Source organism: Phodopus roborovskii, unplaced genomic scaffold (assembly GCF_943737965.1).
Source record: "Phodopus roborovskii unplaced genomic scaffold, PHOROB, whole genome shotgun sequence".
Taxonomy (NCBI): Eukaryota; Metazoa; Chordata; class Mammalia; order Rodentia; family Cricetidae; genus Phodopus; species Phodopus roborovskii.
This window is the reverse complement of record NW_026125986.1, coordinates 415,791-437,932: the sequence shown is the minus strand read 5'-3', so window position 1 is coordinate 437,932 and position 22,142 is coordinate 415,791. Positions and strand designations below refer to the sequence as shown.

The window sequence follows — 22,142 nt, the reverse complement described above, 5'->3', positions numbered from 1 at the left end:
TCCGGAGAGGGGCCCTTGTCCCCTGCGTCCTGGGTGCTGTCCCTTCCCACAGGCTCCCTGCTTGATGTCAAAGTCTCCTGTCTGCGTGGTAGGTCTGGAGTATTCTGACAGGCCACAGTGAGCATCTGTAGAACAGAGTCTTGAGGAAAGAGGAACAGGAAAATGGCGTGGATTTTTGGAGGTGTGTGGCAAAGGGAGTGGGCACCAGACAGTGAGTGGAGATGAGGAAAGGGGGGGGGTGACAAATCTGAACAAGTGGAGCATCCATTAGTGTCTTCTAATCTCATTTTTCACAGCCTTGCAGGTATTTCCCCCTGTGTCCTTCCCCTCCTTCCCAAATTTGGGGTCCGAAAAGATGGTTTGGGGATGATGACGGAGTCATAAATCCAAGGATCAATACAGAACCTGCTTTCTAGAATGTGCTGCACCCTTCCCCCATTTTTTTTTTTTTTTTTTTTTTTTTTGCTGCGCAAGGCAAGGAAATATGGCCACCTAGTGGTGAATCATCAGAATTGCAGCAGGACTAATAAGTATGACATCACGGAGGGGGTGTTACTTCAGCAACCCTGCAGGCAGGCAAAAGGATTCTAGAATGTTCCAGCAGTAGGACCCTAAATGCCAAAAGACACATCTGATTCTTATCCTTGATAGTGTTCTCAACAAGATCAGTTGCTGCCATCATTTCCCGATTGTCTTGCATATTCATCTCTTTGTCCACAGGCCTGCTTTAAGGCTGGTCATTTCTGAGAGAGGAAAGAAGACATCGAAGAGACTGTCTCAGATCTCTGGAGGTTGGTGAGAATCGGGAGCAGTGCAGAAGCCAGGTACTGAGGAAGCAACTGCAGACTGCTCTAACCCTAGAGGGGCATGATGGTCTTCACTGTCCCCAAAGTTGCCCACAGCTGCTGCCATCATTTCCCAATTGTATTACATTTTCATCTCTTTGTCCACAGGCCTGCCTTAAGGCTGGTCATTTCTGAGAGAGGAAAGAAGACATCGAAGAGACTGTCTCAGATCTCTGGAGGTTGGTGAGAATCGGGAGCAGTGCAGGAGCCAGGTACTGAGGAAGCAACTGCAGACTGCTCTAACCCTAGAGGGGCATGATGTCTTCACTGTCCCCAAAGTTGCCCACAGCTGCTGCCATCATTTCCCAATTGTATTACATTTTCATCTCTTTGTCCACAGGCCTGCTTTAAGGCTGGTCATTTCTGAGAGAAAGGAAGGAAGGCATCGAGGAGACTGTCTCAGATCTCTGGAGCCAGGTACTGAGGTGTCAAATGCAGACTGGTCTAACCCTAGAGGGTGGCCGATGTCTTTACTGTCACCTAAGTTTGCTCACTACCAAAACATCCTTTATTCTCTTTCACGGAGATAGATATGAGTTAGTCTGTGATCCACAGGACAAGAGCTGGGACTGGGGACAGAAACGTTAGACAGAAAGCAGGCGTAGATTTCTTGTTGTTTGTTTGGGGTTGGGGATGTGTGCCTATGAAGCAGGCACTAAGTCTCCTTTTCTTATATGCATTTGTAGGACTCCCCATCGCCAGCTGTTGGTCTTAACATCACTTGAACAAATAAAAAGGAGGGAATCGCACCACATCGGCGAAGGTTGGTATGGGAAGGTTTCCCTTTTAGATGGGGTAGTAGGGATCACTCAGAATGACTGTTGTGAGATTTGGGGGATCCCCTCTTTCTCCATTTCCAGTGTGTGTACATGCTGTCTCCTGAAGCCTGCACCTGTTTTCCTTCAGGCAAAAGGAACGTAGAGGTTTTCTCATAGCTGAGCTCTTCCACTCAGACTTATGCATCAGTGTCTCTGTGTGGCTGCTGTGGAAGGCAGCAGAATTGTATGAGACTGATTTCCTCTTTTTTCTCTTCCTAGATCACCTGCAGTAGCTGCTTGGTGTTGCTGGGTTGCTGCTGACCAGTGCAGTCAAGAGATCTGCACCCACCTAGGATTTGTCCATCTTCCTCCGGCTTGGCCTCACCTCTTCTGCACTCTGTTATTGACTGAGACTGCTTGGGTAGGAGCCTCCTTGAGTGCTGGCTTGTCACTCTGGTCTAATTCTTTTAGATCTCTTAGCCTATCTTACCAAAGAGTGTTGTGAAGATCAACCCTGTAACAACTCTACAGTGAAGGTTTACTGTTGTTAATTGGTATACATCGGGGCTTTATCTAACATATACTATGACTAGGGCAGAGATCGAGCCTGGTACCCAGGCAAAGGCTGAAAGTAAGCCTGGGGATGAGAATGCCAATACCAATACCAATGCTGCTGAGGGAGAGAGTGAAGCCCCATTGGTGGTCAGACCCAAGGTTAGAACACAGGTTATGACTGGAGCAAGGCCCAAAGTTAGGCCTAAGAGTACTCCTGCACCCAGACCTAAGAGTGAGGCCAGTTTACCAGGTGGGGCATATGCTAAATGCAAACCCAAGGCAATCCCTATTTCACGATCAAAGAATGATGCCCAAGTCTGGGCTCCAAATAGGTTTCGGGCAGAGCCCATGTCAAAGATGGGCAAGCAAAGTCAGATCAGTCCTGCTGACTCTCCACTGGTCAATACTGATTCTGGGGTGATTGCTCAAGCGAAGTGCCTCTCTGTAGATAGAGAACATGGTAATATGGACGCCGAGAGTTTTCCCAAAAAGGCTAATTCTCAAGCAGGATACCAGCCTTCCTTTGGTGCAGATGAGGGAACCAATATGGGGTCCTGGTACCGTTCCAGGCCTACCCCCAAAGGAGAGGCCTATGAGAATTCTGATTTCAGATGGGCAGACAAACCCTCAGGAAGTTCCACTTTCTGGAATAGGGATGAAAGTAATACAAGATTTCGTCCTAGGAAAAACATGAAGCCCAATAATACCAGGTTCAGACACATGGCCAAACAAGAGGCAAACACCATGTCTAGGCACAAAACCAAACAAGAGCTCTATAATATTTCTAGTTCTGATTCTGAAGAGGAGTCTGCTAAGACTCCCTGGTTCTGGGCCAAAGAGAAGCCCAAAGTCTGGTCTAGGCCCAGAGAAGAACCCAATAATAGGTCCTGGTTTAGGCCTAAGAAAGAAGTCCGTGTTGAATCCACTTCTGGGTCTGACTGTGAAAATCATACAAAACCTACGTTCTGGTCTGGAGAAGATGCCAAATCTAGATCCAAACCCAGAGCCAGGAAAGGGGTCAATATGAGGGCCAGGCACCAGGCCAAGCGAGAGGCTTGCAGTGATGGCCTATCTGGATCTGTAGATAAAAATAAAAAAGAGTCCTGGTCCTTCCATGAAGATAAGGCTAGTGCTTATTCAAAGTCGAAGCCAAAGAAAGAGCCCAAAACCAGAGCAGTGCCAAAGGAAGAAGTCAAAACTAAGACCAGAGCAAGTACCAAACAAGAAGCCAGGGCAGAGGAAGAAGTCTTCATTGGGGCTTGGTTCTGGGATACCCAGGAGTCCAGGATGGTAGATAGGATAAGCACCAAGTCTAGCCTACTTGTAGAGGAGGAGCCATTTGTTGGAGATTGGTTCTGGAGTGAAGAAGAAGCCAGTGTGGACTCTGAGACCTGTTGTAAATCCAGACCAAGGGCTAAGGAGGAACAAGTTAGTAGTTTTTCTTTAGGTTCTGGAAAGAAGACCAGTATGGAAAACGGGCTTAAGGCTACCTCTAAGTCTGTGCCTGTAGCTAATAAGGAGGAAAAGAACATTGTTGGCTCCTGGTTCTGGGCTGATGATGAAGATGTCAACTTACAGGCTGATGATGAGTCCATTTTTGGATCTTGGTTCTGGGGCATTGGGGAGAACAGCATGAGATCTGTTGGAGTCAGTTGTGAGAAGATGCCAAAGTGTGGGGACAAAGAAGTTACTGATTCATGGTTCTGGGCTGGAGAAGTCAATACAGAGGCTGAGGTTGAAGAGCAGACCAGGCCAGCATCTACAAAAGGGACAATCTTTGTGCCTTGGTTTTGGTCTGAAAAACAGGCACATGTGGATTTAGGGACTGAACCTTGCTCTGACATCATGGCAGGAGCTGAGGAGGAACCCATAATTGGGCCCTGGTTCTGGGCTAAAGTAGACACTAATGCAGAGGCTGAAGTTAACAGTAGGTCTAGCCTGGAGGATGAGGAAGAACCCATTATATCTCCTTGGTTTGGGGCCAGAGAACAAACCAATATGAAGTATGCAGCTGGTGCCAGATACAAGCCTATGGCAGAAGCAGAGGAAAATAATAAAAGGTCTGGCCTCTGGGCAAAAGAACCCAGTTTGTGTCCTGCCAATAGAGTAAGCTTGAAGTCTACTCTGAGAGAGCAAGAGAACACTGTTGATTCATGGCTCTGGTCCAATAATTATCCAAGGTCAGAGGCCATTGCAGGGTCCTGGTTATGGGCTGCAGAAGAGGGAAATATAGATAATGAGACCGGAGAAGAGATCAAGCTACCAACTTTAGAGGACAACATACTCAATTCTTGGTTCTGGAAGGAAAATGAAGAAACTATTGTACAGGCTGCCAACAGAGAGGAATCCAAGCCAGAAGCTGAAGAGGAAGACATCATTGGCTCTTGGTTTTGGGCTGGGGATGAGGACAGATTTAAGCCAGCTACTGAGATGAATGAAGAGAACAAGGTAACATCTGAAGAGGAAGATACAGTTGGATCCTGGCTCTGGGGCAAGGAAGAGGCTAGTCTAGAGGCAATGAGAAGGGGCACTTTTGAGTCTACTCCTGGAATTAAGGAGGAGGAAATTATTGGTTCATGGTTCTGGACCGAAGAAGCCAAAATAGGAGCTGGGTCGCATACAGTCGAAACTGGGTCAGAAACTGAAGAGGAGGCGATTTTTCAGTCTTTGATCTGGGCTGCAAAAAAGGACAATGCAGGAGTAAACCGTGTGTCCAAGTCAGAGGTTAGGGGTGAAAAGAATGTGATTGCCAGTGAGTCCAATCCAGAAAATGAGAAAGGGTCAAATGTTAAACTTGGGTCAAATGCAAAAGGTGAGGTGATTAACAAGACCAGCAGTGGAGATAACCGTGAATCTAATGCAGAAGCTGAAAACATAGTGGGATCCTGGTTCTGGGAAGGAGATGAAACTAGTTTTGAATCAAATCCTACTCCTGTATTCAAGGCCATTTGCAAGCCTAAGTCTTCAGCTGAGCAGGAACCTGATCCTTCCCGCAGACCCCAGAGCTGGGATGAGGTCACTGTTCAGTTTAAGCCTGGTCCATGGGGAAAGGCTGGCTTCCCATCCATAAGCCCCTTCAGGTTTCCAAAAGAAGCTGCATGTCTATTTGCTGAAATGTTTGGGGGAAAACCTAAGCAAGAAGGAGAGGAGGAATCTTCATGTCAGTCTGAAAATGAGTTCCCATTTCAGTATGATCCCTCTTACCGATCAGTCCAGGAAATTCGAGAGCATCTTAAGGTCAGGGAAAGTGTGCAGCCTGAGAGCTGGTCCTGTAGCTGCATACAGTGTGAGCTTCAAATTGGTTCTGAGGAGTTTGAGGAACTTCTTTTATTGATGGACAGAAACCGAGACCCTTTTATTCATGAAATATCTAAAATTGCAATGGGCATGAGAAGCGCTTCTCAGTTTACCCGAGATTTCATTAGAAACTCGGGTGTCATCTCACTTATCGAAGCCTTGCTTAACTATCCGTCCTCCCGAGTTAGGACAAGGTTTTTGGAGGATATGGTTAGCATGGCTCCGCCTTATCCAGATCTAAACATGATTGAGACATATGTCTGTCAGGTTTGTGAGGATACCTTTGATTATGACTTGGATTCCCCTGATCAGTTGTCTGGATTGACAATGATTACACACCTCAGTGCTACTTCTGACTACCACAAAGTGGTTGGCAATTATTTGACTGGGTTTTTCTACTTACTGAGTTCAGGCAATACCAAAACAAGGTTTCATGTTCTGAAATTGCTACTGAATTTGTCTGAAAATCTCGTGATGACAAAACGACTGCTTGCTACTGAATCCATGTCTGAATTTATGACCCTCTTTAGTAAGGAGGACTCAAATGACAATATTCAAATTGTTCTTGCGATATTTGACAAGATTAGCAAAAATGTACAGAAAGAAGCCCTGTTTGCTGCTGATGATGACGATGATGATGATGTGGTGGTGAATCTTGAACCACTTATTTCTGCTTTCCATGAGATTGAAAACTTTGCTAAAACACTAAAACGCAAAACTGACATTTAAAAATCACCCTGAAGCAGAACAAAACCATTTAATATGCTTAACCATTTGCCTATGATTGTCCTTGTGTTCCTGAGTCATATGGCCCTCAAGTAATGCTTTGGTTTCACAGCTAATTGTGTTTCAGTGTACCTCTTTAATGCTGGTGATAATTTTATCCAACTCTGTGTAAGTGTATCATTTTCTTGATGCCAAATGAATATACAACTGAAAACACGTTTGTTGGTGATACTTGTTTTGTTGGTTGTGCTGTTCAATATGTGAGTTTAAAGTGAACTGAGCCATTGTAAATAAGATACCCTTCTAATTGTTGTGCCCATGTGTATCTATTTGAGTCTTGTGCTCCAATAAAGTTATATGTTAAAGCTAGCAGAAATTTACCCTTTACTATAAAATAACAGATGCAATGATGCCACATGAACATTCACACAAATAATATATGAGTAACATGCTTGCTACAAAAGCTTCTTCTCATCATTAAATCTCAAAGGTTAGAATGGACTTCAATTTGGAGCATACTTCCGAGAGGACTCATTTTAACATATGCTCTAATTCAACTTATGATAAGGAGAAAATCATGGGGTAGGAAAAAGTGCTTCTGTATTTATATATCAAACTTCCTGGATTAGATTGGAGGCATATAAATTGGAGAAATATATTGAAAATCAGGTAAGTTTTGAAGAGCAAGTTGAACTTTGCTATTCAAAATACTATGTTCAAAATACAATCAGTGCAGCAAAAAGTACAAAATTTTAATTTAGTCAAAAGAATAATTACATCATGATGGTTTTAATATCACTTGATAAGACATTGTCAGGTAGCATTAGGGCTGGGGAGATGGCTCAGTATAAAGTGCTTGCTAGGCAAGCCTAATGTCCTCAGTTAGGACACCTATCACCCATGTAAAAATACAGAGATGTTCATGCATGTTTCTAATCGTGTTCAGGAGCTGAGACAGGAAGGCCTCAGGGGCTTTCTGGCCAACCAGGCTAGCCAATATGTGAACTTGAGGTTTTGTAAGAGACCCTGTCTCAAAAATGATTGCAGTAGAGGAAGAAATTTGATATAGTCCTCTGGCCTCTGCACATGAACACACGTACATACACCACATGCACAGCACATGAAGTAAAGTGTTAAACCACTGATTTTAAAATGCAGTAAGCCATACCCTTTTAATAATTTGTAAAGAATTGTGCACATGGAAATAATGAGAGCATCTAGGGTGAGTTGTATGAAAAAAGATTTTAAATAAATTAAGAATTATTACATTTAAAAAATAAATGTAGGTGGAGTAAATTTAGTCAAAGTATGTTATTTGTTTATGAAAATTCTACAGTTACACATACAAAACATCAAAAGAATAATGACACAATTCAGATCTGGGTTGTCAATAAAAGCATAAAATTATCTGTAAAACTGACAGTTTATTAATTCATTCCACACATTTTTATTGTTGTTTTTGGAGACAGGGTGTTTTGTAGCCCAGGCTAGCTTCAAACTTGGTATATACCTGGGATTCCATTTGAACTTCTAATGCTGTAATTACAGGTGGCTGTACTCAGATTCAGGCAGCACTGGGGTTGAACCTTCCTTCATGCATGATAAACAAGACTGATTTACTCCTCCAGTTCCACACAAAGTATCATTAATTCACAAAGGTTGTAGCATAGGCTCATAAGAGGAACATAAGGGGAAATATATAACATATGGGGAATATATAGCATTTTAAATATTTTATTGGCATATACAGAATAATGGGCTTCCTAATGATATTTGCATACATATGTATAATATATTTTGATCATATTAAACCCCATTACTCTTCTTCCACTCCCACTTCCAGTGAGCCCTTCCTTTTAAGCAGTTGGCCACGCCTGCCTTTTAAGTTCATTTTTATTTTCTGATGACCCACTGAGTTTAAAGTTATTTATGGGAGCATGGTCAAGTTTTCTTGGTTATGCCATGGATAAAAAAGCTTCTCTTGGCCCCAGCAACTATTAACTGGCTATAGAACCTCAGACAGTCATGGGAGTGTATTAGTTTCTTCATCAAGCAACTATTAATCGAGTAAATCCTCAGGGAATGGCAAGGCCTTAGTAGGAACACCCTTCTACAATAAAATGTCAAAGGCCCAATCTTGTGCAAATAACCACAGCTTCTGAGAGTTGCAGGGTGTAATAGTCCTGTCTTGCCCAGAAGACAGCATTTCACAACATCCCTTCCTCCAGCTCTTACATTCTTGTCCCCTTTTATACCGTATTTCCTGAGCTTTGGATGAGGTGACATAAATGTCCCATTTAGAGACGGACATTCAACAGTGACATTCTCAGCATTGTAACCAGTTATGTGTTTCTGCAGTAATTGTTGCCCAGTGCAAAAAGAAGTTGATGGGCTCTGCAAGGCTCAAGGGACTTGACTGGAGTGGTGAGGATGTAAAGAAAGGACAAACATGAATACAGAAAAGTTGGAATCAGGTGGGTTGTGCTTTTCTGATGGAGAAGCTACAGCACCCCAGAAGCTTGATGTGTTTATTACAGTTGAATAGGAAGGCAGAATTGTCAAATACAGCTAAATCAGGAGGTGGAGCTATTACGTGCAGAAAAACAAGGAGTTGGGATTATTGTATATAACTGAACAAAGTTTAGCTAATCTTGGCAACAGCAGTCTCTGTAAGGGAGGTAAACATCTATGGGAGAAAGTTGCAGTGGACATTTTCTGCACACACTCAACATTCACACTCAGACCAGAGAAAAACTTTGCCATCATCCATCCAAGCCACACCCAGGGAAGGCTTTGCCACTTTCACGGCATTGAGGCATTGGGGTCGTTGGGCATGGCCATGCCCATGTCAACAATACACATTCACTCAGGACTTCACTCACTCTCTACACCTCTCTGAACATAACTGACACAAAACTAATACATGGGCGTGCACTTTGGAGGGTTAGAAGGAGCAATAGTAGTTCAAGGTCAGTCTTGACTACCTAGGCAGGCAGTGGTGGCACATACACATTTAATCCCAGCACTCAGGAGGCAGAGTCAGTTGGATTTCTGTGAGTTTGAGGCCAGCCTGATCTACAAAGCAAGTTCCAAGACTTATATGGAATAATCCTTTTGTACACTGTGAAGATGTGCCTTTACCAAGGCATCTTGTGATTGTTTTAATAAAAAAGCTGACTAGTTATATAGGTGGGATAGCCAGACACAGGGAGAACTGGGAGGAAGAAGGGGGGAGTCTCAGGAGTCTCCAGCAGATGCAGAGAGAAGCAAGATGAAAGTGCTGTGTTGAAAGAAGGTACCGCCACTTGGCAGAGGGTAGATAAGAAATACGGGTTAATTTAAAATGTAAGAGCTAGTAACAAGCCTGAGCTGTTGACCAAGCCTCTATAATTAATATTAAGTCTCAGTGTGGTTATTTATGAGTAGCTTCCAGGTCATAGAGCCTACACATGACAGCCAAGGCTACATAGAGAAACCCTGTCTCTGAATTAAAAAAAAAAAAAAAAAAAAAAAAGAGGCAACAACAATAGGAAAACAAAAATACAAACTACAGAAACAAATATTTAGAAGGCATTTTGACAGGCATATCATGTCCACTTAGCAAAAAAATAACAGTAGATTGTCCTCCAGGGCTTATGCTCTCCTCAGTTACAGGCTTTTGACCAGGTTCACAATACTAACTGAATTCCCACCTGTGAAGCAGTCCTCAAATCCAGCCAGAAAGCATCTGGCTACCCCATAACAAACATACTTCTTGTTGCATCAGGGTAGGCTTATCTTGCCTGGCAGATCAACAGTATAGAATGTAGGGTAAACATCTAAGTAAGATTGTCAGTGACAATTTTATCTCAGCAATCTACATAGCACCTTCCAGAGCTATGAAAGGTAGCACGCAGGGGAGACCTTTCCAGCTACGTTCCAACTTGGTTTTTCTATGTCCTGCAAATGGTTAATTGTCTTCAGCAATAGGCTCTTACCATCTAATTACGATGGTCAACAAACCACAGTGGCAATAGCCTGTATTAAAGGAGGATGCACGAGCTTCCCTGGCCAACAACTCATTCTGAAGCACCCATCACTGGCACAGGAATTTTACTTATTAATAACATCATGGCTTCTGGAAGTTGTTTAGGATTTAACAAGCTTCCTTATGGCTTTTTCATATGTACTTAGTTTTGATTGACCCTCATGCTACAGCCTCCTTTCTTCTATCTTTCTTCCCCACTTAACCCTTCTACTGTCACCATTCCCTTTCCATTGTCACATCACACATGTTCTTCTAACTCCCCTAGTTTAAAGCCCCATCTGTATATTTCTTGGGCCTTTTTCTAGTTCCTTGGCCCTTATTCATACTCACTCCCACATACATACATAAAAACTAGAAGCCAGGATCCACATATGAGAGAGAGCATGTGGTTTATTTTTGTGGGCCATTTGTTTTCCTGTTAATTTTATTTTTCTTTACTGCAGAGTAAAATTTCATGGGGGCGGGGGAGTTAGAGAGTTGGCTAGGTGGTTAAGAGCACCATTATTCTTCCAAAGAAACTGAGTTCAATTTCCGTTACACACATCAATTGGTTCACAAACACCTGCAATTCTAGATCCAGGTATGATCTTCACTCAGATGTCTATACCCACACACATATGCACATAACATAATTTAAAAGAGTAATTTAAAATCCATTTTGCATAGGTACCAGCTTTATCTGTAAGTTCATGGACATCCAGCTTGATTCCATTTTCTTACTATTACAAATAGAATAGCGGCATTCCTTTATTACAACAGCTGTGAAGAAACAAGGTTTAGAAGGAACATACTTGAAGATATCAAAGGCTATATGTAAGAAAACCACAACCAACATCATGCTGAGTAGGAGAAAGCTGAAAGCTTTTCCTCTAGGGTCAAGAACAATATACGATTGTTACGTGATCCCTGGAATGACCTTTGATGTTAGCTGCCCCTCCCCATATTGCCTGCTTTACCGCCCTTTCCTTCTCTTCCCCATTTAACTCTCCCATCACACCCCATCTTTCCATACTATATATTCTATTCTTCCTTCCTTGAGAGAGCCACTCTCAGCTACCTCTCCTGCCTGCCTGCTGTCGTGCTTCCTGCCATGATGACAATGGACTAAATCTCTGAACTGTAAGTCAGTCCCGATTAAAAGCTTTCTTTTATTAGAGTTTCTGTGGTCATGGTGCCTCTTCACAACAATAGAATACTGACTAAGACAACAAGTGACTGTAGTAGATTGCAAAGTCCTTTAGATACATGCTCAAAAGTTGCACAGCTGGATTTTGAGGTAGATCTTTTCTCAGCTTTTCCTGATTAACCACCTTGCTTTCCATATTGGCTACACAAGTTTACAGTAATATAAGTAAATGGTAAGTGTTCCCCTTAGCCCACATCCTTGCCAACACAAACTACTATTCTTTTTTATTGATTTTGGCCACTTTTATTGTTGTAACATAAAATCTCAAAGTAGTTTTGACTTGCATTTGTGATGACTAAGGATATTAAACAAATGTTTTCAATTTTTTAAAAGTGTTTCTCAACCATTTCTTTTATTTTTTGAGAACTCTTTGTTTAGTTCTGTACCCATTTGTTCATTTTGTTTTAGTATTGTTTGGTATTTATTTATCTGTTTATTTCCCAGGTGGGAGAATGGAGGGTTGGGAGGACTTAAGAGAAGATTTTGGAGAGGAAATCATAATCAGAATATATGGTGTGGAAAAAATATTTTTAATTATACAAAAGTAACAACAACAAAAGAACAAGATAAGAATGTTCCTTCCTGGGAATAGAGCAATGGCTCAGTCATTAAGAGGTTTGCTGTTCTTTCAGAAAAACACATTGGGCAGCTCACAAATCACAGTCACAGCCTGTAACTCCAGATCAAAGTGATCCAACAGCATCTCTGTACTCCACAAGAATCCATAGAGACATTTGTGCAAAACCTATTATTGGCATTTTGTAATTCTGTTTTTGTTTGGCTTGGTTGTTTCATAATCTAAAATACAGACATATCAAAAGGATATTTATGTTTGTGTGTACATGATATATAAAGACAAATATGACAATAGCAGAGAGCTAACTGGTAGAGATAATTTATTGAGACACTAACTTTCAACAGTGGAGTATGTCAGCAAGATCGTTCTCCCTGATACAGACTGCATTAAGTTTTGTTAAACTCTAGAGTATAGGTGAGAATAAAGAGCACCCAGGAAGTTGTAAGGGCAAGAAAAAGATTCAAATAAGGGTTTGGGGCAATGTATGGTGTTTTTCATGCCAAACACACTACACAGCATACCAAGGTACTGCTAAGAAGAAACATCATAAAAGACTCCAGTGGGGACAGAGGAATAGATAGTGTGCCTAATATTCTGTCATCTTTGGCAGATGCCTAAGGACTATTTTATCCCTTACCTGACTTGAAACTCCCTCACTTTTTGAGTAGACAGGCAGGAGACAAAATGTGGGAGTTGCTGAAAATTACCACTGCATTCAAGAGATACAGTACTACAGGTAGACACTAGAGGGAGCAAAAGCTCAGAGATGGTCTGGAACATCTAATCTGGTTGATTGATAAAGATCTTCATTTGCACATACTCAGGGCACAAAGACAAGAGAGGTATTTGCTTTTTATTTTTCTCAAATGAATGTCCAAATCCCAGTAAGACACTACATGGTATACAAAAAATGGAAACGTAGCCCAAATCAAAGGGAAAAAATAAACCACATAAAGCAATCATAAAGTAACAGTGATTATCTGGCAAATAAAGTAACTGTCATAAATATATTCAATGAGCTGAGGGATGTCACAATACAAATTTAATCAGGAAAGGAATGAATGAATGAAAAATGTAAATGTCATCAAAAATGACTATAGCAAAGAACCAAGAATAAATTATGGAGTCAATAAATACTATCCCTGAACTGAAAGTTCACAACAGAAATTTATCAGGAGGCTTAGGCAGGCAGAAGACATAATCTGAAAACGTGAAGATATGATGTTTGAAATCATGACATCAGAGAGGCAAAAAGAAAAGAAAGCAAAGTGAAGAGAGACTTAGTAGGATTTTATCAAGGAAATGGATATATGCACTATCAGTGTCTTACAAAGAAAAAGAAGAGGGACAAATAACTTCTTTGATAAAATAATGACTGAAAAGTTCCTAAATCCTAGGGGGGAAATGACATGTAAATTACTCCAACTACATAAATCAAGTGAAAGCAATAGGAGATTTTTTTGTCTAAAGTCAAAAACAGAAACTAGAAAGCCACTAGATAAAGATGACTTGTCATATAACATTGAGCGTCCCATAAGATTGTGAGTGGACCTCTCAGCAGGAACTACATTGATTGTAAGGAAATAGAAGACATATTCAAATTGCTGAAGGAGAAATATGGTCAATCAAAAATTTACCTATCAAAACAGTCTTTGGGAAGATGAAGGAGAAAATGGGTTTTCCCAGATAATTCTACAACAGTTTATTTCCACTGAATTTTCTCGCGAGAAATGAAAGTATCATAAGCAGCAACACCAAGGCACATAAAAATGAAATGTGTTAGAAAATGAAAAGATGTGAATTCCTTCCAGACTAATGTGGTTTGATCACGCCAGACCGCCTAAAACAGAGTACAAGCTGATCCTACATTCAAAACAGCTGGACAAAACAGCCCTACAGACTACAGCCAGGATATCTGAATCTTCTTCGAATCCCCCCAAGACAGCGCCCCTTACCAGCAGGAAGTAGTTTGGAAAGAAAGACGCCCAAATTCCCAAATATTGTGTATAAATGTTTGTTTTCATTTAATTGGACTTTGTGATATAAAATTAAATAAAATAAAAAAAAATTGAAAAAAATGAAATGTGTTGTAGTACAGACTTCTTAAAAAGTCTTCAGCAAAGGACATAGACAAATATTGTAATCTGTGGCATTGCAAATTTAAACAACAGTCAGAGAATATGTGTTTAATGGCTGTGCAACAGGTAGAGGTTTGACTTGTGATATACAAAACAAAGGGTTAGCAACTGAAATTAAGTTTTCACTTAAGTGGTACACTGTTAAGAGAACTTTGCATAATTTATGTTTTAACTAGAAAGGACAGATCTAAAAGGAAACAAGAAGGAGCACCAGAGCCTGTGAAGAAAAAAATGCAGAAAACAAGGGTAAGAAAAAGGAAACCTGTAGAGCATTAAGGAAACAGCAAAATGAAAACAATATCTTTTACTATTATTATAATTAAGTAGACTAAACTCCTAATCAAAGCACAGGAATTGGCAGTATACAAGATTAACTTGGTCAGGCTCTTCTAGATAACTCGGGGGCAGCCTACTGTGGGATTCTGTGGGGCAGCCTGAGGCATTCGGGGACCCTGATTAGGAATCAGCAGTCCAGTTCCATCCACCCGTTCACTGGAAATACCATCCCACACTGGTTACAATTTGGAAGGGTGCCCTTTTTCATTGTAACTCTTTTCCTTAGTGTCTGGGACATTTTCCAAGGGTGAGTTAAGATACTGCACTCCCTGCGCGGTACATCGGATTCCGGCTTCAAGCCTTCCTGCCTTCAGACTGCTGAGTCCTTATCAGGCACCTACCTGGCACTTGGCCACATCCTTGGGCTGATGAGTTCCAAAATGATTGGCCAGTTTTTACTTCACCCATGGGAAATAAACCAGCCTAGATATCCCCTAGAAAATAAGTCAAATTTGCTATAAGTACTGCCAGCAAACAGGTAGATGGAGGAGTTTTTTCCACCTCTCTGCTAAATAGTCTCTTTCCCTAAACTTGTTTGTTTCTGTTCTCTTCTCACCACGCTAAAACTCTCCTGCCTGCAGCAGCTTGTAGCCTGTCTCAGGGCAGGAACCTCCCTCCACCTAAATGTGTCCTGTTCCTCTCGGCATCTTATACTCCTGTTCAAAGGTCTCACTCTCTTGTTTGTCCTCTTTGCTGCTCTTCTCCTTTGTTTCTTCTCTGTGCAGATGCCAGTGGCTACAGTGGGCTGGGCTGAGGCAGCATCTGCTCAAGATACTCTTGGGAGTTTTTCATTTTTCCCCACGAATGAGGTCTTCCGGTTTTGTGCCCTAGCGCCACTCATGCTGACTGGTGTTAAGTTTTCTCTATATCTTTAAATATCATGTCTGTTTTCCTACAATGTACAAATCAGAGATCACACTCTGGTTCTTCTCACTTTACCCAGTCCTGTTTGATATATCTGTACAGGTGATTTAAATCTAACTTTATATGTAAATGTAAGCTAAACTCTATACAACTTAAATTCAACTGTACTACATCTCATATTCCTAAATTGTTATGTGTCTTTAAATGATGGTAAACATTTAAGGTTCTAAAGGTCTATTTCAAATTAACAAAATATTTATGCCACCCAGTCCTTCCTATAAGGTGTTTATAAAGATTAAGCTATTACCACATAACAGCTTATGCTGGAGAGGATGTGGAGAAAGGGGAACACTCCTCCATTTCTGGTGGGAGTGCAAACATATACAGCCATTTTGGAGATCAGTGTGGTGGTTCCTCAGGAAAATGGGAATCAGTCTACCACAAGACATGGCTGTTCCACTCTTAGGCATATACCCAAATAATCCACATCCATGCAACAAAGATATTTGTTCAACTATGTTCATAGCAGCATTATTTGTAACATCAAGAACCTGGAAGCAACCTAGATGCCCCTCAACTGAAGAATGGATAAAGATGTGGTGCATTTACACAATGGAGTACTACTCAGCTGGGGGAAAAACCAATGGAATCTTGAAATTCATAGGCAAATTTATGGAATTTGAAGAAACCATCCTAGTGAGGTAACCCAATCACAAAAAAAGAGGAACATGGGGTGTACTCACTCATATGGATTTTAGACATAGAGCAAGTGATCACCATCCTATTATTCTCACAAGTGGTTCTATGACTCTTGGGCCTTCTCTTATGCTCTGGTTTACCTTGTCCAACTATGATATGATGGTTTTTGTTTTAGCTTATGATATTCTTTTGTTATGTTTTTATCTCCTAGAAGTCTGTTTTTTATGATCAAAAGAGAAACCTGTACTCGGGGAACATTATTTCTACAGGAAAAATGGATAAAATCATCTACCAAACTTAGTATTCACTGTAGGTCAACATTTCCCAAAATGTGTTCCTACGACAGCAGCTCGCAAAGGAAGCTATTACAGAAGCATAACGTTAATAGTACTACCTGCTGTCCTAAAGAGTCCTGAGCACACATTGTAATACTTTTTGAGATAAGGTCTATCTGTGATGTTCTTGCTGTCCTGAACTTGCTGTGGAGACCAGGTTAGCCTTAAATGTGCAGGGATCCCACAACCTCTGCTTCTCTGTTCCTGGAATTAGAAGCATGTGCCCCACACACCTCACCCAGCTACTATAGAGGGCTTTGGGGTTTTTTATTTTGTTTTGTTTCGATTGGTGCAGGGAATTGAACCTGGGACATAGCCTGTGTTTGAACTTCCTTGTGTGATTTATGAAACATCTTAATGTTCTTATTTTCTTCCTTAATAGGAAAGAGGAATGATTTGTGGAAGATATAGACACTTCAGGGAGACTATCTATGCATTCATTGGGTTCTGTATTGCATTTCCCAATCAGAATGAGCAAACATCCTTCCTGAACTGCATATGACAATTGCTTCATCCTTTCATGAACTGTGGGTGGGTTTTGCATATCCCTCTGAGGGTCATCTGTACTGGATGATCGGACTAGTCCCAGGTGACACCAAGTTGACACACACCAATAAATGTTATGCGCACACATTGAAAAAAGAAGTCTGTTTTATTTCTCTAATGAGAGACAGAGAGTGGATCCAGATTGGAGGGAAGGTGGGAAGTAACTGGAAGAAGTAGAGATAGAAGAAGCTGAAGCTGTAATCAGGATATAATGGATGAGGAAAGAATCTATTTTCAATAAAAAGGGGAAAATCACAATTTACTTAAAGCAATATTCTTAATTCATTATGAATGATAATATATAAGCATCTTCAGACATAGAAAAAATGCAAGATGAACATTTCTGTTTTAAAAATCAGTATAATGATTTTTTTTCATTATGGTAAAGTACATCACTGTTCTTATTTGCTAATTTTCACTGGCTGTTATATCAATAAACAGAAAGTTTATAAGAATAATTATCCAAGCTTTTTAAATGTTAACGCATTAGTCATCAACAAGAGTTGCTGATAAAAACAAACCCATCTAAGGTATAAAGCAAAGCATTACTTTCCATATTTCATTATTTTTTGGTTATACCAGACATATTAAAATGATTCAGAAAATGTTTTTCACTTATTGTGACATGCATAACACACATTTGCCAAAGGGACCCCAACTAACAATTTGAGCAATAATAGAGAGGCAACCTTAAATGCCCTTCCCAGATAATGAGATTGATGACTGCCTTATATGACATCCTAGAGCCTTCATCTAGTAACTGATGGAAGCAGAAGCAGACACCCACAACTAAACACTGAGCCGAACTCCTGGAATCCAGTTGCAGAGAGGGAGGAGTGATGAGCAAAGGGGTCACCAGGCTGGAGAAATCCACAGAAACAGCTGACTGAACAATGGGGGGGGGGCTCATAGACTCCACTGTGATATCTGGGAAACCAGCATAGGACTGACCCAGACCCCCTGAATGTAGGTTTTAGTTAGGAGGACTGGGCAGTCTATGGACCCTCTGGTAATGGATCAGTATTCATTTATCCCTATTGTACAAATGGGATTTGGGAGTTCATTCCATATAGAGGATACTCTCTCAGCCTAGACACAAGGGGAGGACTAGTCCCTGTCCCAAATGATATGACAGACTTTGAAGATCCCCCATGGAAGGCCTCACCCCTCCCCCAGGAGCAGAAAGGGGATGGGATGGGGCTTGGGAGGGGAAAGAGGGAGGGGAAGGAGAGGGAACTGGGATTGACATGTAAAACAAAAAAAAAAATGAGTTTAATTTGCTTGAAAAGTCTTGTCAAAAAAGGAGGTTTTAAAGTACTTTGTTTATACCTTTAAATAATTACATATTTAATATTATCAGAGAAGGAGTAAACATAACTTTTCCAATATGGCCATTGTTGTTTTAAGGATTGTGTCCAGCATACAATTTGTAGAAGACAATTCAACACAGCTGTTGAAGTCGTTTGCTGGACCTCGTTCGTGTGCAAACACCCTTTGCATTCTTTTACTCTGTAACTGAACAAAGTTTGACATTGGATATATATCCAAAGTAAAATAAACTAATGCAACTCTGATTTTGTGTATAAAAAATTACTTGTTGGAGCTAAAGGTCTTAGGTATCTTATGTTCTTTATCATCACAGAGATGCTTATCTGTGATATGAATTACTGTGGCATAAGTTGAGGATTTTATCAGAGTCCTGGCATAAATCAATTACACTTATATATGCCTTCTTATAATTACAAAAGACTATGTATGAGAAGTGCTGTACAACCATAATCAAGGACACATGCACACAGGTACCAACAGTAACCTCATGCTATAATAGAAACCTCATGCTACAACCATAACCTCATGTTATAGGCAGAAATAAAACAAGAGCAACTGTCTTCTGGGAAATCCAAATAAAATATTTGAGACTAACATTTCCATGTCTCATTTGGTTATTTTTCTTATTTTCCATACCAGTGTCTTCCAACAATTAAACAAAAAGCTTGAATTCATCATTTCTGAATCCCATGAACAGATAAGGATTGATTAAGAATATCAGAAAGGCAGGGTTTACATGAAAGAATGAGTGAGATCCAGATTCCACTTTTCAAGTTCAAGATGTGAAGAACTGGCTGAAGAGCTATTTATGTAAAAAAAGGGCATTCACCTACAGGTTATATATATATATATATATATATATATATATATATATATATATATATATATATATATTATATGGTTTTCTGGTGTTTTGTATCGTGGTTTAATAAGGATCCGGAAAAACAGATAGGCTGAATAGATGTTTATTCAGGGAGAAATAAATTACAACAGAGACAGATGAACACCAACAGGTTCCTGATCCCAAGGATGCCTCCTGGTGCTCTCTGTCCCCTTTCAGAAAGCAAGAGAGCTCTGCAGGTGAGGGGCGCAGTGTGAATGCCTTCCTCAGACTTAGTTCCCCCAAGTCACTTCCGCCCCTGTTCCCACCCCCAATGGGCATAAACAGTGCCACAGGTGCAGACAAAATGACTATCTCACTACAGTTTTGTATGCCTGTTCTTAATTTAATATTTTAGAAAACATATTTTTATCCATATTAAAATTAGTTCTTCAAAATTAACTCATATTCCCGAGAATATTTTACTTTTAAGTTATAATGGTAACTTGTAATAAAAGATTTCCACAGAAAACTGTGTAATACTGTATACTAATGTTCTTTGTATATATGTCATTTCCCCCTGCTGCATTAGAGATGCCCAAAAGATTATATTTTGAATTTGAACCATTTTACTAATGTTACAAGGAAAGAAGTAAGGCAATTCCAAGTGCTATTAAAATATTATTATGCTAATAAATGGAATGAATATCTTTTCATTTATATTAGCCTATTATGAACCAACACACATTACATTTATTTATTCACCTATTACAAATTCTGATGCCATCATCTTGGTGTAAATTAGCAAGCAAGTATAAAATTAAGTGAAAATTATTATAAGCAAATCTTCATAAATACAATACATTAGAGGTTGTATAGGCTAAATCTCATGGACCATGACTCTTACGTATTTAACCTTGCTTTAATATGTACCAGAGGTACCTGTCTTCAGATTGATTTCCCTCTATTGGCCAATAAAAAGATGTAATCATGGAAGCGATATCTTAACATCTTTTCTTGGCCAAAATTGTTAGTATTCTCAGTTCATTTCTGCACACACAAATTACACCATCATTGAACTCTACATTCAGAGATTCCTACCTTATTCGTGTGATGACTTTCCTTATTTAAATGAGAAATTTGTGATTCATAACTTATTATTGGTAGATCCATATGGACTCTCAGAATTGTGTACACTCTTTTCTAAAAGTCATCACAAATACTCACTTTAGTAAGTCACATTTTATTGATGCACCTGTATAATAGCTCCTTTTTCGGTTTGTAGAGTCTCAGTTCTTCCTTTTGTTTACACATTTCATACTGGGGCTACAGAGATTGTTCCTAGGATAAGGCACTTGCCCCTAAGATGAGGACTTGAGTTGGAGTCTTAGAACCCTCATGGTAGAAGACGATAACAAACTTGTGCAAGCCATATGCAGCTCTTCACACACTGTGTCATGTGTGCAAGCGAGGGCATGGGCACACACACACACACACACACACAGGCAGCAGGGGGAGTGTTTTTAAAGTTCAAATTGTCAATTGCTAAATACATACTGTCCTCTTTCTCCGCGTAATCTATAACATTGGGAATATAAAATTCACAGTTAATTTTTCAAATTACATTAGGAAATTTTAGCTACATTTTTAATCTAAACATGTAAAATTACTTTGTATTGTTAAATGGTCTGGTTAATTCTGTTCAATTTTTCTCTTGAAGAGAGCTTTTTTTAGAAAAAAAAATTGTAGAATTCTACCAGGATAATAAATGAAACCAAACAGGAGTTCAGGATTTCCATGTTTTTCTTTTCCTCTTTATCCTACATCCCTTTAACCCCATCTTTGATTATTGAATTCTTATTTTCTTTCTGTGAGAGAATTCACCTGCAAAGAGGAATTTTATCTATGGCAATCATTTTGTTCATTAGCACAAATTTGCATCATTTAAATTATGGTGTTTCACCAGTCTTGTGAGTTGTTAGTCATAATCCCCACCCTTACCAGAATTTTTGGTCTTCCATATACTTTATAAAATAAAGGCAAAGGACCAAGCTGTCTTTTCACAGAACAAGTCCAACATTTGCTAGATTTTGTATTGTAAGGTTCAAAACCCTTTTTACAGATTCTCAGCACAATCTTTTGGTTTAGCTGGTGTATGTATATTTGCATTACTTCATTTTTTTCTTTGTAGGTTTGGCATAAATTGCATTAAGTACAAAAATCAGGCTTTCTCACAATGGGAAAATTGGTTTTTCCCAGTATGTACATGTCTTTTCCACCTTGAATTTTGGAATTTCACTTTTAGAGTTGCTCTAAATGTAGAGAGTAATATAGACATGGATCCTATAGGCTTCGTTTTTAATGTCATAGTTGCCTTAAAGTAATGAATGGTATCGTCCCAAATACCTATACTTTTTGTCTTTCAAGTGGTAGATCACTTAAACTGACTTCTGATGTGCAGCAGTAGCGTGTTTGGTGTCTGGAAGACATGGTAAACCATCATCTGACGGCACCCCAGTTTCAACACTTAGAAGCAAAACATTCTTGGAATGCAGTGTTTCTGACCTATTGGGTGTAGTTGGCAGACATAACTCTTTTTACTTTTGAAAATTTCATTTCATTAATTTCTGCTCCCACATCTTTAAGCCTACAAATTATCAGTTTGGCATATGCTAGTTTTTTCCAAGAATCTAAGATACATCATCCAATTATTTAGAGAGGTAGTTCTGCATTTTTTAATGTAAGTAGACATTTGTACCCATAAACTTTCCTTTTACTAATGTTTTTGTTGTATCCCCTGGGTTTTAGTGTGTTGTATTTTCATTTAATTCTTGGAATTTAGTTTTTTTATTGACATTTTTGTGACTCTTCAACTCTACAAGTGTGTGAATTTGCTAGAGTTCCAGTTGTGATTGGGTTCTAGACATGTTTCATTGTGGTTATTAACAGTATAAGAAATTATTTCAATATTTCTATAGTTGCTTAGGCTTACTTTGTGTCTTCTTATAGGATCCATGTTACAGAAAGTTCTATGGGATCCTGGGAATAATGTATATTCTGCAGTGTTTGAATGGATGTTTTGTAGATATCTTTTAGGACAATTT

At 39.8% G+C, this 22,142-nt stretch overlaps 1 protein-coding gene across 1 annotated transcript in view; it reads left to right on the top strand.

Annotated features, from left to right (window-relative positions):
- Positions 1–2,039: 2,039 nt before the first annotated feature.
- Gprasp1 (G protein-coupled receptor associated sorting protein 1) overlaps positions 2,040–22,142 on the top strand; it is a 52,147-nt gene continuing 32,044 nt past the window's right edge. Inside the window, exon 1 of the mRNA XM_051179259.1 lies at positions 2,040–5,395. Within this exon, the coding sequence (XP_051035216.1) occupies positions 2,189–5,395 (3,207 nt within the window). The 5' untranslated portion in view covers positions 2,040–2,188. The remainder of the gene's footprint in view (positions 5,396–22,142) is intronic.